Source organism: Dasypus novemcinctus, chromosome 27 (assembly GCF_030445035.2).
Source record: "Dasypus novemcinctus isolate mDasNov1 chromosome 27, mDasNov1.1.hap2, whole genome shotgun sequence".
NCBI classification, from domain to species: domain Eukaryota; kingdom Metazoa; phylum Chordata; class Mammalia; order Cingulata; family Dasypodidae; genus Dasypus; species Dasypus novemcinctus.
The window spans coordinates 7,781,203-7,796,893 of record NC_080699.1 but is presented as its reverse complement, the minus strand read 5'-3'; the positions used below and the strand labels follow the sequence as shown (position 1 = coordinate 7,796,893).

General features: G+C 38.0%; 1 protein-coding gene and 1 long non-coding RNA gene across 12 annotated transcripts in view; one reads left to right on the top strand and one right to left on the bottom strand.

Moving 5' to 3' along the window:
• CEP126 (centrosomal protein 126) overlaps nt 1–15,691 on the bottom strand; it is a 129,983-nt gene that overhangs the window by 45,008 nt on the left and 69,284 nt on the right. For all 8 annotated transcript variants that reach the window (XR_189220.4, XR_189219.4, XR_009183774.2 and 5 more), the window contains 2 exons: nt 9,343–9,541; nt 169–2,317 (listed from right to left, as the gene is read on the bottom strand). Coding sequence is in view for 2 of the 8 variants with exons in the window: in XM_004484111.4 (XP_004484168.1) it covers nt 169–2,317; nt 9,343–9,541 (2,348 nt within the window). In the remaining 6 variants the exon portion in view is untranslated. The remainder of the gene's footprint in view (nt 1–168; nt 2,318–9,342; nt 9,542–15,691) is intronic.
• LOC105745288 (uncharacterized) overlaps nt 1–15,691 on the top strand; it is a 105,485-nt gene that overhangs the window by 59,418 nt on the left and 30,376 nt on the right. The window contains exon 5 of one of the 4 annotated variants that reach the window (XR_011647615.1): nt 9,110–9,157. The exons of 2 other annotated variants lie outside the window; for them this stretch is intronic. This is a non-coding gene — a long non-coding RNA (uncharacterized lncRNA). Of the gene's footprint in view, nt 1–9,109; nt 9,614–15,691 lie in introns of those variants that run through there. One more of the 4 variants, XR_009183780.2, reaches the window with a different exon arrangement.

Here is a 15,691-nt window from a genome sequence, read left to right as displayed (position 1 = left end):
CTTCTGCTACTAGATAGAACAAGTTACAATCTTAAGGGAGGTGAGTTATTTCTCTAAGGTTATTTTATTCCTATAAGATGTACATTGGCATACCTCAATATGAAAACTTTCCTGTAAATTTTAAACGTTGTACCTTTTATTTGTAAAAAGACAGGAATTTATTCTTACCATCAGCCCTTTCTCCTTGATTCAGAGTATTATGCCCTTTTTTCCCCAAGGGAGCAGGTTCTCCTCCAGGAGGTCTAAGAGCCGCACAGTGATGAAGTCCTCCAGAAACAGGGCATCTCTGGGTGCAGCGCAGTGCCCCGTCCCGCTGGGCAACCATCTGAGTGCCATGTGAGTGACTGACCTGTGCTGAAGTTTGGCACTCCGTAGGACAGTAAGAAGGTAGAGATGGCATCACAGTGTCTAAGTCAGAACAAGTGTCTGAGAGCAGAGGACTGCTTTGATTCCACTGATTCAAATTGTGTTCTGATGGAAGTACATGTTTGAAGTGAAAACAGTTATGTGCAATATTGTTTTGAGAATTTTCAGATATCATTGATTGACACTGAGATACTTTCATATTTTTACCATTCCTAACATTTGATGTAGGTTTAGGAGGTGGATGAGGTACAATTAGTTTACCCTGAGTTTCTATCAATGTGTTGGCTTTGCTTGCAGACTGTGACCGAATGCCAGTGCCTTTTCTGTTCGTATACGAAACACATGAATGAGCTTTAGCTGATCTTGTTCTTCTAGTTACTTTTGTTCTACCTCTTTGTAGATTAGTTTTCTGAATTTTAGAATCCCCATTATTTACAAAGAATTTACTTTCCTCTTTTTTTGAGCTTAGCCAGGCTTGGTTAGCAAAGTTATAACCTGAAGATATAGAACAATTCAAAGGCACATGGTCTGAAACAGATCCTTCTAGAGCAGCAACATTTTTAGAGTTGAAGTCATCCGGGGGCTTTTTGCTATCACTAGAGTTTACAGCACAGGCAGGGACACTAATTATGGTGCTGACAGCCCCGCTTTTAGTTTGAATGTGGAATGGCTGAGACCAGTGTTGAGCTGTTCCTGTTCTGTTTTTCAGTGAATGATAGTCTTCAGCATTGTTTTCTGTATTACCAATTTCATCAAACCATCTCAGTTTTTTAATAGTCTTGGGAATTTCTTCACCTTTCCCTTTTTCTTTTGTTAATTCAATACTATCTCTGATAGCTGCTGCTTTTTGATTTCCAAACTTAAAATCTCGATTTATAATTAGAGCTTTAAAATAATCATGCTCATATTTAGACTCTTTCTTTAAAATACTTTTAAGAAGCCTCACACCATTTCTTTCGTGAATGTTGAATTTCATTTTCTTGTGGTGGCCATCTAAGTCATAATGAGCAATTACATTAGACAATGATGTTGATGCTTCAGCTACTTTCTGTTTCTCTTTTGAATCAGTGTTGTGAGGTATACAGGTGGCTTGAAAATCATCTACAAATAAAGGCAACTCTTGCTTATTATAATTAAAACAGTTTATCTTTTTATCTTTAACAAGTTTCACTTCATCTAACTTATCGGAACACTGCACTGGATCAATTTCTTTTATGTGTATACAATCTTTTGGTAAAGGCCTTGCTGACTGTGTATTAAATGGCAAAACTAAAGGCGCTACCATTGGTACAAATGAAGTATTAATCGAAGTAGTTCTATTTTCTTGAATTAATTCAGAGTATTTCTCTTGGTCTGAAAATGTAGCCCCTTCTTGGGTTAGGGAGTCTGGAGTGGTCCAGGCTTTGCTGGATTTAAACGCTGAGCTCTCAGTAACTAGTGGTCTCTCCCTTTCAAATGTTCCAGAAAAGGAGTCTGCTGTCCTCACAGTGCTAGTTTCAGAGGTCTTCTTGCTTTTTTCATCTTGTTCAAAGACGTGTGGACTACATACAAAGGCTACTGAACTAGCAGAATTTGCCGTTTTCTCCATGGTTTTACTCAGAGTAGATGGATTTTGTTCTTGACTATTAAAATGTTCGCACGAAGGTAGAACATCAGGTTTACTTAAAATGTTTGAGACAGGTGCAACAGTATGAGTATCTGGGTCATTTAAATTTATAAGCCAATTGTTTATATGTTGAATTTTAGAGAATGATAGTTTATCTTCATCAAAGCAGCTTAGATTAGTTGACTGCAGATTTGCTGATTTACTGTAAATGGAATTCTTCTGGACTGATGTGGAAGGCTCCTTATTCAGTGTTAAATATATTTCTTCATGTTCCCCAGCCTCAAGACTGTCTATACTTGAGAGGGTTTCAGAATTGGTTATCTGATAAACTTCATCACAAAATTTCTGGAAAAAAAAAGAACATTGTTTCATAGCTTAGACACTTAAAAATGTCAAAATTTATGATGCAACACAAGACTGTCACTGAGTCCAATTTTCCTTTGCATACAAAACAGAGAAATATAGCTATAAACCTGTATCCTCTTATCACTTAGGACAACAGTATGTGATATAAACAATCTACACCACAAAAGCTGTGCTTGGATTGAAAAATAGGGAATTAACAAAGATGTATGATAGAGGGTACTTGCCTTAATTTCAACTCCTAAAGTACCTAATTGTTTTAGCCAGATATATAGCTTCAAAAGTAATTTTCCTATTATTATTCCATTTAGGATATGGAGCTTTTATTTTTTGGTATGGAGCTTCCTTCACAAGTGCAAGTAAAATTTTGAAAATAGTTATTTACATAATGTATTCTTACAGAAACTTGCACTGGACTTGAATAGGGCTCCTAAATATTCTGTGATCCTAATGCAAGCTTCCTCTTCAAAGAGGCTACCTTTTAATTAAAAAAATAACAACAACTTAATCTTGTGAGTCTGTAGTAGAGATTCTCCATTGGGCTGCATATTAGAATCATATAAAGAGTTTTGCAAAAATATCTATATCTGGATCCCACTGATTTAATATTTCTTGGATGGGGTCCATATATTGGTATTATTATAATTTTTAAATTCGCCACGTGATTCTAATATGGATTTAGGTTGGGAACTCTTGATTTTAATGACTCCTTTTAAATGGAGATTTAGTACAGTAAAAATTCTGATAAATCCCATAGGCATTCTCACTACCATTTCACTGAAATTTCCATGGGATTTATCTGTCCTTAATAAAATTTCACAATTTCCTCAAAGTATGGCAAATGTTATTTAATTGCTTACACTTACCTAGAATTCATTAATTTGTGATACATACATAAAATTAATTTCAACAGGACTTTAAAACTACAAACCTAGTGGTGGTTTGGAACTGTTTGTACCCCAGAAAATATGGTTTTTAAATTCAGCTCATTCCTGTGGATGTGAACCTATTGCAAGTATCTTTTGATGGGGCAACTTCAGTTAAGGTGTGGCCCAGGGTGGCCTTAATCCTCTTCTGGAGTCCTTTATAGATGAATGAATACAAAGAGAGAGAGAACAAGCTATAGAAGCAAGAGGCTGAAAGCAAGGAAACTGGAAGAGAAGGGATAGACCAGCAGAAGCTGCCGTGTGCCTTGCTGTGGATGACCGACAGCAGGAAGAAAGCGTCACCTTGATCATACCTTGCTTCGGACATTTTGACAGCCTCAAGTTGTAAACAAAAAAACTCCCATTGTTTAAACCCGACCCATTTCATGGTATTTGCTTTAAGCAGCCTAGCAAATTAAACACAACAAATTTTATCAAATTTTAATATGCTGGTATTAGACAAAAATATATTATTTTTCTAGCACAGAAGGTGAACCAAGAAATCAAGGAAAAAGTTACAGAATAAAAATATTTTAGTTTGCATGGTTTATGCTTATTGATATATTATTAAGAAAGTTATAAAAATGACTCACTAGAGTTTAATAATCCTAGCAATTACCCCCTGCTAATCATACCCTTCAACATTATTTCAATGCTGTTTTTGAAACTAAGTTATTCTCAAAAGGAAATCAGGCCTGAAGGCTTCCTTTGAGGCTGCATTCCTTGAAATGTAGAAATCTGGTCAAAAGGTCCTTCTAGTTACATATAATGATGCCCGTGGCGCTAAGATTTGTGTTTGGGTGGGTTATATAATGGTCTTATCCCCCAAAGCACCTCAAAAGAAGCCCAGCAACTTCTGATTTTGCTAAAGTAGACTATTTTTCCAGAACTTTTCCCACCACTAAACCATGAGATATTATGGACAGCTTCAAGTTTTGCTTCTAAGTTACTGATATAGACTGCACTAGACCTAACAGACTTCAAAAAAGTTTTTAAACCAATATTACTGATGTATATTTTATATACATTTTAAGTGTATAGTTCAGTGGGTTTTGACTAACTCTTCACCCATAACCATCACACCAAACTATATATAAAACCATTTCCCTCACGCTTCTTTGGACTTGCCACTGATAACCACTAATCTGCTTTCTGTCACTATCGATTTAGTTTTGCTGGTTCTAGAAGTTCATTTACAGGGAACTCTATAGTCTGCCCTGTTTGTGGCCTCCCTGCTGTTTTGGGATTCATCGAGGATGCCATGGGCATTGCTAGGGGAGCAGCCCAGGCTCTCCACAGAAGGGGAGGCAGCGGAGAGCCCGTGGGCTTGGCAAGCCTGAGGCTGGTACGGCAGGACCGCGGTCTAGAGATTCCAGGAAGAGTTCTGGAATTCTGATGTTGCCGTCTGGAGCCTGAAATCCCTCCTGTTCTATTTTCTGACAGGGTTTGTGTGAGATTGGTATTATTTCTTCATAAATATTTGATAGGCTTCCAAGTGATGATATCTTGTTCTAAAAGTTTTCTTTTACAAGGTTTTAGATGATAGATTCAAGCTATTTATAACATATAGGGCTGTTAATATTTTCTATTTCTTCTAGAGTGAGTGAGATTGGGTAGTTTGCATCTTTCAAAGAATCTGACCATTTCGTTTAAATTGTCCAATTTACTGGAATAAACTTTTTTCATTTTATTCCCTCATGTTCCTTTCACTATCCATAGGACCACCAGTCCTGGTCCTTCTTTTATTCCTTATATTGGTAACGTGTCTTTTTTCGTTTTTCTTTCCTTCCAGCTAGATGTTTACCTATTCTATTTAATCTTTTCAAGAATTAGCTTTGGCTTCATTTGACTTTCTTCTCCCTACTATTTGGCTCCCCACCTCCCCCCCATTTCATGATGTTTTGTACCTATAATTTTTATTAATTCCCTTCTTCTACTTGTTTAATTGGCTCATCTCTAATTTCTTTAAGTGGGAACCTTAGATTATAGATTTTCTAAGCCTTTGTTCTATTCTATAATAGTAAGCATACTTCCTACAAGTTTTGATATTCTGTGTTTTCTTTATAATTCAATTCAATGTATTTTCTAATTTCCCTTGTAATTTTTTTGACCCATGGCTTTAGTGTGTCATTTAATTTCAAATATTTGGTCATTTTCAAGATATCTTTCTGTTAATGGTTTTTTAAAAATATTAATTTATTTATTTCTCCCCTACCTCCCCATTTTTGCGCTTGCTGTCTACTCTCTCTGTCTGCTCATCTTCTTATTTAGACGGCACTGGGAACCAAATCCGGGACCTCCCATATGGGAGGGTGGTGCCCAGTTACTTGAGCTACACTTGTTCCCTGCTTGTTGTGTCTCTCACAGCATCTCCTTATTGTCTTCTCATTGCATCACTTCACTGTGTCATCTTGTGTCAGCTTGCTGTGCCCAACCCTCACATCAGCAACCTGTCTTGTCTTCTTTAGGAGGCATCAGGAAATGAACCAATCTGGGACTCCCTGATGAGGTAGGCAGGCACCCAACTGCTTGAGCCACATCCGCTTCCCTGTTAATGATTTTTAATGTAATTCTCTTGCCATCAGAGGACATACTCTGTATAATGTCAGTGCTTTTAAATTTGTTTATTCTTGTTTTCTGGTCCAGTATATCATCTTTCTTGATGAATATCCCTTGTGGACTTAAAAAGAATGTATATTCTGTAGTTTTGGGGATTTGTTCCATAAATTTCAATTAGGTCAAGTAGGATGATAGAGTGTATAAGTCTGGTATGCTATTTATTATATTAATTAATTGAAGGGGAAATGTTGAAAATTGCCAACTATAGTTGTCGATCTGTCTATTTTTCCTTTTTCTTCTGTCAGTTTTGCTTTTGAATTTCTGTCGGTAATGTATTTTGAAGCTCTGTTAATAGGTTCATATAACATTTAGGATTTTTATGTCTTCTTGGTGAAAATGATCCTTTCATCATTAAGAAATGTCCTTCTTTACTTAAGAAATATTCCTTATTCTAACATCTATTCTATTTAATATTAATATAACTCTACTTATGCTTTCTTATGATTAGTGTTTTTAGGATATATCCTTTCTCATCCTTTTACTTTTAACATGTTTATCTGCTACGTTTTTTACGTGGACAGCATACTGCTGGGTCTTGCTTTTTTAAATTCAATTCAACAATTGTTGCTTTTAATTGAAAAAGGGAAAAAATGGTATTTACACCATTTACATTTAATATAGTTATAAATATGGGTCAGTTTTAGTCTACCATGTTCCTACTTGTTTTCTATTTGCCTCATCTATTCTTTCTTCTTTCTTTTCCCCATCTTTTCATGCTTTCTTTTGCATTAGGCATTTTTCAGAGTTCTATTTTATGTTTGCTATTGGCTTAATAGTTATATCTCTTTTTTTTTTAGTGACTGCTCTTGAGTTTATAATAAGTATCTTTAATCACAACCTACTTTCAAATTATATTATACAACTTCTATATAGTATATAACTGGATTTCCATTTCCCTCTCGTGTTATCATATATTTATTTCTACATGTTATATACCTCACAAAACATCTCTCATAATTGATTTAAGTAATCAGTTATCTTTTACCAATTTTAAGATGGGAAACATTTATATTTATCTGTATATTTATCATTTCTGTCTTCATCCTTTTGAGTAGATCTGCCTTTTCACTGATACCATTTTCCTTCAGCCCATAAAACTTTCTATAATATTCCTTGAGTGCAGATGCTGGTGATAAATTAGTTCAGCTATTATATGTTTGAAAATGTCTTACTTTGCCTTCATTTTGGAAGGATATTTTTGTTGGATGTATAGTTCTAGAACTTTCAGAACTTTAGAGATGTTGTTTCACTGTCTTCTGGCTTGAAGTTAGCAGTCTTATTTTTGTTCTTCTATATGTAACATGCTTTTTTTTTTAAAAGACTTATTTATTCCCCCTCGCCGCTCCCCCCACCCCCCTGCCAGTTGTCTGCTCTCTCTGTCCATTTGCTTGTGTTCTTCTGTGTCTGCTTATCTTCTCATTAGGCAGCTCTGGGAACCGATCCTGGGACTTTCTGAAGTGGGAGAGAGGCAATCACTCTCTTGCGCCACCTCAGCTCCTTGTTCTGCTATGTCTCTTATTGTCTTTCCTCTGTGTCTCTTGTGTCATCTTGCTGCGCCAGCTCTCCGTGTCAGTAGGCACTCCCACATGGGGCGGCACTCTGCGTGTGCCACCTTCAAACCCTGGACCTCTTATATGGTAGACAGGAGCCCAACTGCTTGAGCCACATCTGTTTCCCTGTAATGTGCTTTGGTGTGTGTGTGTGTACATATACTTATTCTTCCTTGTGTTTGCTGAGCTTCTTGGGTCTGTGGGTATACATATATATACTTTTTTATCAAATTTGGAATATTTTCAGCCTCTATTCTTCAAATATCCCTCTGCTCCTTTGTGGACTTTATTTTTTTAAGATTTATTTTATTTATGTATTTATGTATTTATTTATGACCCCCTTATGGTTTGCTTGCTGTTTACTCTCTGTGTCCATTTGTTGTGCCTTCTTCTGTGTCTGCTTGTCTCCCTTTGTTGCTGTGCCAGCTCTCTGTGGGCACAGGACATCAGCTCTCCACGGGGGTGGGCTGTCAGTTCTCCGCAGGCGTGGGCCAGCTCTATCTCACGAGGAGGCCCTGGGACATGAACCCAGGGCCTCCCATATGGTAGATGGGAGCCCAATCGATTGAGCCACAGTGGCTTCCCTGTGGACTTTTAATTAAATATATTTTAGACTGCTTGATATTGTCTTCCAGGTCAGTATGCATTCCTTCTCCTGGTATCTTATTTTGGATAATTTCCATCGAAACGTCTTCAATTCTACTGATCTCTGTTCTGCAATAACTGCACTGTTAAGCCCATCCAGTAAAAACGTCATTTCCAATATCACCTCTTCAGATCAGGAAGGACCATTTAGTTCTTTTATACCTTTCCTCATTGTGTTTCTTTTTCTTTAATTCATTGAGAATATTTATAAAAAGTTTTAAATCCTTTGCCTCTTAGTTCCATCACCCCTGTCATTTTTAGTCTGATTTTATTGAGTAAATGTTCACCTGATTATGGGTCATATTTTCCTGCTTCTTCACATGTCTGGTAAGTTTTGACTGGGTATTAGACTTTATGAGCATATGTTGTTAAGGGTCTGAATTTTGTATTTTTCCTTAAGAGACTATTAAGTGTTTTTCTGATAGGCAGTAGGTTATTTATGGATTTATTTTGAGGCATGCCTAGAAAGTACCTCCAGGTAGAAAGCCTAGATGATCACAGGGCTCGCCTCATTGGTTTTTTGTTTTTCAAAATCATGTCCTGTATTGTGTATTGTCTAAATCAGTTGTTTCATATATTTTCTTTAAAATTAGAGTTGTTTATGGCAGGAAGGCACTTCATCATGGACAGCAGAAATCTCCTGCTTTGCTTTCTTAGTCTTGCTACTGTTGCTTAATTGTTGGATGAATTAGGCCATGGTTATGACTTTTATCTTGGATACTGGCCTATTAAGAGGCTCATAAATATGTACAATTATTCATGAAAAATAATTTGTATGAACATGTAAGAGAATCAACTGAAATCCATAGTCATTTATGGGAAAAGAAGAAAGTCTAGAGATGGACTAAAAATATCATCTCTAGCTAATTATGTCTTATCTCCATCAAGAATCTAACATCTACATGTATTACAATTTTCAAGTTGCGTTTATAACCCAGTCTCTAACAGTGATACTTATATTACATTATATTTTCAAATAACTTTCATGTTTGTCAGAATATAACATTTATAAAGAATATTTTTTTTCTGAATAGGATATGGAAAAAGAAGACTAGAGAAAGCCAAGAGAAAAATGGGAAAAAGTAAGGAAAAAATTGAAAAAAATACTTCTACAGTATCTGTGATTTTGTGTTGATTCATCCACAGTCTCTTTCCTGGCCTCCCCTCAGCTAATGATATACATTTCCTAAGTGGAGAACATTGAAATAAATGGGACAGAATTATTACTAGAAATTAAAACACTAACAACACATTTACAGTTTCATACTTGCAAACTGCTTAGATGCTGATCTTCTAGGAGTTTCTGAGCTTCCTCCAGTTTAAGCTGGAATGCATCCTTGTGAGTAGCCAAGTTTGCCATGCTGTTTTCCTTCATTTCTTTATCACAATTGATTTTGGAAGTGAGATGTTTCTGATGCTTATGATCATTTTTTGATAAAGCTGTAGACAAGGCAGAATCTATAGCTCTGTGAACCAGACATAAAATATTTATTACTTTTAAATAAAGTTAACTTCTTTCTATAAGTATATAAATTACACATTTGTGTAATATGTGCATGTATGTTTGCCCAGATAATCATTTATAAGGATATTGGAGAAATGGATAGATATATTGCAATAGGAATTTAAGGCAATAAATAGAATAAAAATGGTTTGGGGACTATTGTGCCAATGAAGAACTCCACCTTCATGCAGGAATCCCACTTATTTATAGCCTTGATGATTAAATCCTATTCCTCTATCATTTGGAAGAGGGGTAGAACTAATTCCTGTAGAAGCATAGAGCCAGTCTTCAGTTCTTTAAGAGAATTCGTATTTGGATAATAACATTCTGTATTATTCTTAGTTCTGAGTTAATATCATGGCTGGAAGGTATTATTCTTATAACTCTACAAGAGTTGGTTAAATATTCAAGAAAACAGAAACTATAAAAATTGCTTGTCAGGATGGGGGGGATTGCTACCCTCCTAAACTAGATCTGGGAGATTTGATCTTACTCCATGGAGGAGAGTGCACACATTTTTTTCATTTATTTCAGGAATATGATCAGGATATAAACATGGTTTTCATGCTACAGAAGGGGGTACCTTTATTTTAAGTCAACTTTTAGTATGCTAGAGGGCCTAGCCAAAATTATCAGCATATGACATCATCTTGTTAGGATTTTATATCTTCTGGAAAAATATAGCATGCTAAATTTCAGTATACGTACAGGTTTCAAAGTGAAAAACAAAGAAAAAAGGAAATATTTGGGGGGGAGGGGATGGGATGGGGAGAGGTATATCATACAGCTAACTGTCTGTTCCAGAGGCCTGTAGTGTGGCTCCCAGGGACATTTTTTTCCCCAATTCAGTGAGGATAAAAATTTGGTGGAAGGTGATACTTGAGTACATGTGACATATATCTACCTCCAGTACCCATATATAGTGTTATGTGGACAGATTGGAATAGTAAAGGTCTATAATGACCAGATTTCTATCTCTTTGTAACCACAGGGAAATCAGGCACAGCAAGAAAAGTTTGAACACAGCTTCTGCACATTGAAAGTATGCTTCTTTTCCTTTCACACTTTCCTACTCTTACATATTCCTTTCCCTTCAGTCACCCTTCCCAAACAAAATATTGCTAAATCTACAATTTTCTAAGAAACTCATTTATTTACCTTTATAGTTGTCGTCTCTCAACTTTATCTTCTCTATTCCTTTCTTCTCTACTCCACTTTCTTCTCTTCTCTTCTCTACTTTCTTCCCCCAGGGAGGAGGATTGAAGGGATGGATAGGAATAAAAGGAGATGGGGAAGTAGAAATGGAGGGAGAGTGAAGCAAGGGGGGGAAGGAAGAAGAAATCATAAAGGAAGAAGAAACAGGGGGAATTGGAGAGGGAAAATCTAAATAAGTTAGAGGTAAAAATGGAGAGGGAGATGAATACAAAGGAGAAGAAAAGAGAGGGAGAGATGAAAGAGGTAAGGATGAAGAAGTAGAAGAAGATGATGAGGGAGAGGAAAGAATGGATGCAGCAGAAGAAAGCAATATAGAAGGAGGAGAAGAGGATGTGGAAGTGGAAGGAGATGAAGACAAAGAAGAGGATGGAGAACGACAGGGAGGTGGAGCGGAGAGAACTGATGGATGGTCTAAAACAGCTTGGGGCAGATTTGACAATGGTGGAGCCTGTGGGGCAGATTGTTGGACTGACTGAGAAGGATCCAAGCCAGCAAAAGCATGTTCAGGCCATGATGTGAGATAAGAAAGAGTGGGGACCTGCTGATGAGGGCGATGACTGGATAAACAGGAGGGCTTCGAAACAGGGAGAGCTTCCACAGGGGGTGGGGGAATGACCAGCTGAGCTGGAAGGGAACGGCGAACAAGGGCAGGCATTAGAGGGGCTGGAGTACAACGCTGGGCTGGAAAGAAATGTTTGGGTTTGAAAGTTTTGTAAAATAACTTGTTTTGTGAGTCAATATCAGGAATGCCTGGAGAACTTTGGGGTGGGTGGGGCAGGTGGTCAGGTGGGCCAGAAGGAATGGGGGCTGGTAGACGAGGGAAACTCCTAGAAAAGCTGGATGTGATTGGGGCTGGAGGGTGAGGGAGATATCTGATTGGGTAGGACAGTGACGCAGCTGGTAAGAAGGTCTTTGGAAGCACAGAGGGGACAGATGGATGGATAGGCAGGGCATGGTGCTGGCGGGTGGGAGGAACAACTGGGTAGCTAGGAAGAATTTGGGGATGGTGGGAGAGCAGTGGGGCCTGTGAAGGAGACAGCTGATCAGGTAAGTAGGGGCCAGGTGTGGAGACAGCTGGGCAGGCAGGAATGGATCTGCATAGGTGGAAAAGCATTTGGACAGGCAGTAGAGAGACAGCCTTGTTAAGATGTTTTGTTTATTTATTTAGTTTTGGCTTATTGGGCTGCCTCTAAGCTTTTTTTTTTTTAGGAGGGCCTGGGGATTAAACCACCTGTATGTGGGAGGCATGTGCTCAACCACTGAGCTACATCCACTACCCTCTAAGCTTTTGATTCACGTTATTTTTTTGTTCTGAAGGTCCATGTAGGACCCTCCTCTATTCAACCAGCGTCCTCTCACGTCGGCTGAGAAATATAGCCAATTCAGATACCTCTTTCACATCCTTACTCTGGAGCATATTTACCTCTCAGAAGTCTGTTAGTCATACACATTCAAGAATATGGGCTGGAAAATCTGGTTTAAAGCACTGGTACACAGGGCAAATGGAGGTCAAGCAGAGCATAGCTCACTCTGGCCAGACTTCTCAGCCGAGCATGTGGATGAGGGTCAACTGTCTGACCACACAAATACATGGATATTGGAGATAGATATCTAACAATATCACTTTAGGGTTTTAGAATTTAATACAGGGGGAGAATGTAGCCTCTTCTACTCTATCACTACCAGAAGGGTCAAATATCTCAGCTTTGTGATAAGGATTTGTTTGTGATGGAAGACTGATTATTTCTTATATTTTAAATTTATTTCCTTATTAATATTCTTATATCTCACTATTTCCTGAAAGTTTCTATTTTCAAAGGACATATACTTTGATTTTTCTTCAGGTTTAAGCATTGAATGCCCTCCACTTTTTTGTTCAATATTTTCCTCCTTCAGATTATCACATTACTAACATCTTAAATTATTTTTATTTACTGCTATTATTTTCCACATTAGAATCATCTTTCATGAGTACTGATATCTCTGCTTCTTTGGAAGCTCCCTGTTTCTTGCCTGCACTTAATTCCTTTACATATTTTAGATTTATATTCCATTGAAAATTTACTTTTAAGGTGATAATAGCTTATTGATATTTGTAACAATTATATTTGCAATAAATAGTACATACAAACATTTTCGTTAACACCTGATCCTTAATGTTCCAATATCTCATATTTTTATAGCATCTTATAATTTATAAAGCATTCTTACATGTATTATGTTTTACTGTTAGGTATCTATAGAAAGAAGTTCAACTTTTAAATGAATAAACCATAGTGCTCTCTCTATAATGTATGTTTGCTATTTTCTAAATATATAACACTTCTATGCATGTATGTGTGTGTACAGTTAGATGTACAGATATCAGGCAGTCATAGTCATAATATTATTTTATAATAATAACATGAAAACTGGGCATTCTAATGCAGAATACAGATAATTTCTCCTAACACAGATGTGTAATGACAACTACATGTGTCTGCTGTAGAGAAATCAAAGTTGTTCTGACACTTTATCTCTTTTAACACTTTAAGCAACTGCATACTAGCATAAGAAAAAATCTATGTTTTCATTGATAGTACTAAAGAATTTTATTATTGAAAATATATGATAACACAAAGGATAACAGATACACAGAAAAAGAAACTAAGACTGAGGAAAACCTGTATACAAAAATGCACATTATTGCTATAATAAATGTTTTTTAATTGGTCCAAATTCCTCCTGGACTCTAAGACCCTTGTCTAATTGTCTATAATCTTCCCTTTTCAGACAAACTTTTCAATAGAGTATTGTAAGATTATACTGCCTTTGCTACCTCCACTTCCATTTGTTCCATAACCCACTGGTATCTGGCTTCCTACCTGTACTACTTCAATATACTGCTTTTGCTAACGAACTAACTGATCTATTAAGGGCAAAAATAGACAGTTGTTGACAACTGTCTTTCCTGACTTTAATTCCCTTGGTTTCCATATCAACACGTTTTCCTGGTTATTTTACTGCTTCTCCAGTTATTCCTTCTTAGGCTCTTTCTTGAGCCCCTCTTTCTTTGTCCTTATTTGCTGGAATTTTTGAGAGTTCTTTATTTGACCCTCTTCTCTTACTTCTAGCCTTTGACCGCTCCCTGTGGCTTCTCTCCTGTACCCACTTTCCTTTTCTTTTAAGGACTTCAGCCAGTCTGTATCAAGGCCCACACACATTACCCACACTCTCTGTATAATCTTAGTTATACTCTGTACGATGTTATCTATAAGTGTGTGCGTAAAGTGTTATCTGTTCTCCTTTTCTATGGACAAATTTGGCTTTGGGTTAAAAATGTTTTAGGTTGATTCTCCTGGATTATTAGGTTATTATAACATATTAGCTATGTTATAAAGTCATATTGATTATGGTAAAAATGACTCAACTGATATTTTAGTTTCCTAATGGTTAAAAAAAATATCATAAAATGGGATGATTTAAACAATGGGAATATGTTGGCTCACAGTTTTGAATCTAGAGGTCCAAAACTGAGGTGTCAGCATGGTAATGCGTTCTCCCTGAAGACTGGTATTCTGGGGCTGGCTGGCCGCCTACCGTCTTTGGTCCTTGACTTTTCTGTCACATGGCAATGCACATGGTGCATCTTCTCTTTTCTCTTCGAGGTTCCATGGACTTCTAGCCTTTGGCTGCTCCCTGTGGCTTCTCTCCCGTGTCCACTTTCCTTTACTTATAAGGACTCAGCCACACTGGATGAAGGCTCCTGCCTCCCTCATTCAGTGTGGGCACACCCCAACTAATGACATCTTCAAAGATCCTATTTACAAATGGATGCTCACCCACAGGACCAGGGATTGGGACCTGACGTGCCTTTTGTGGGGGACAAGATTCAATCCCCAAGAGTCCACTCTCTGGACCCCAAAGAGACATGTTCTTCCCACATGCAAAGTACATTCATTCTATCACAACATCCCTAAAGCTTTAAGCCATTTTAGAATAATGCTAACTACAAAGTCTCATCCAAACCAGTTATGGGTGTTGGTACCCCTTGGGCCAAAATTCTTCTGATGGACCTGTGAAATCTAGAAAACAAGTTATCTGATTCCAATACATTATGGCAGGACAAACGAAGGATAAACATTCCCATTCCAGAAGAGAAACTGGAAGGGAAACAGGGGTCACAGGTCCCAAACAAGTCCAAAACCCAGCAGGGCAAACTCCACTAGGTTTCCTCTCTTTTTAAAGATTGATTTTTTTATGTACTTCTCTTCCCTTCACCGCCCCTCCCCCCCCACCCGTTGTCTGCTCTCTGTGTCCATTCACTGTGTGTTTTTCTGTGTCCTCTTGCATACTTGTCAGCGGCACCAGGAATCTGTGTCTCTTTTTGTTGCGACATCTTGCTGCATCAGCTCTCCATGTGTGCAGCGTCACTCCTGGGTGGGCTGCACTTTTTCGCACCAGGTAGCTCAATGTGGGGTGCACTCCTTGCATGTGGGGCTCCCCTACATGGGGGATACCCCTGCATGGCAGGGAACTCCTTGCATGCGGCAGCACTGTGCATGGCTAGCTCACCACATGGGCCAGGAGGCCTTGGGTTCGAATTCTGGACCTCCCATATGGTAGACAGATGCTCTCTCAGGTGAGCCACATCTGCTTCCCTTCATTAGGTTTCAAGGTCTGAGAGTCATCTCTAGAATGATGCTTTATCTTCCGGGCCTGCTAAGCAATAGCTCCACCCTTTCCAAGTGCTAGTGCAGTGGCCATGCTCTCCCCATACACTGGGTGTAGGCTCCAGCCTCTCCAGGCAGCCTCTCTGCAAATGCCAGGGCATCCCTGCATCTGCAAGCCCTGGGGTGGCAGTCTTGAACAACTGGGCACAAGGCCACCCCCTCCGGGTGGTCTCTTCTTTGCAGAA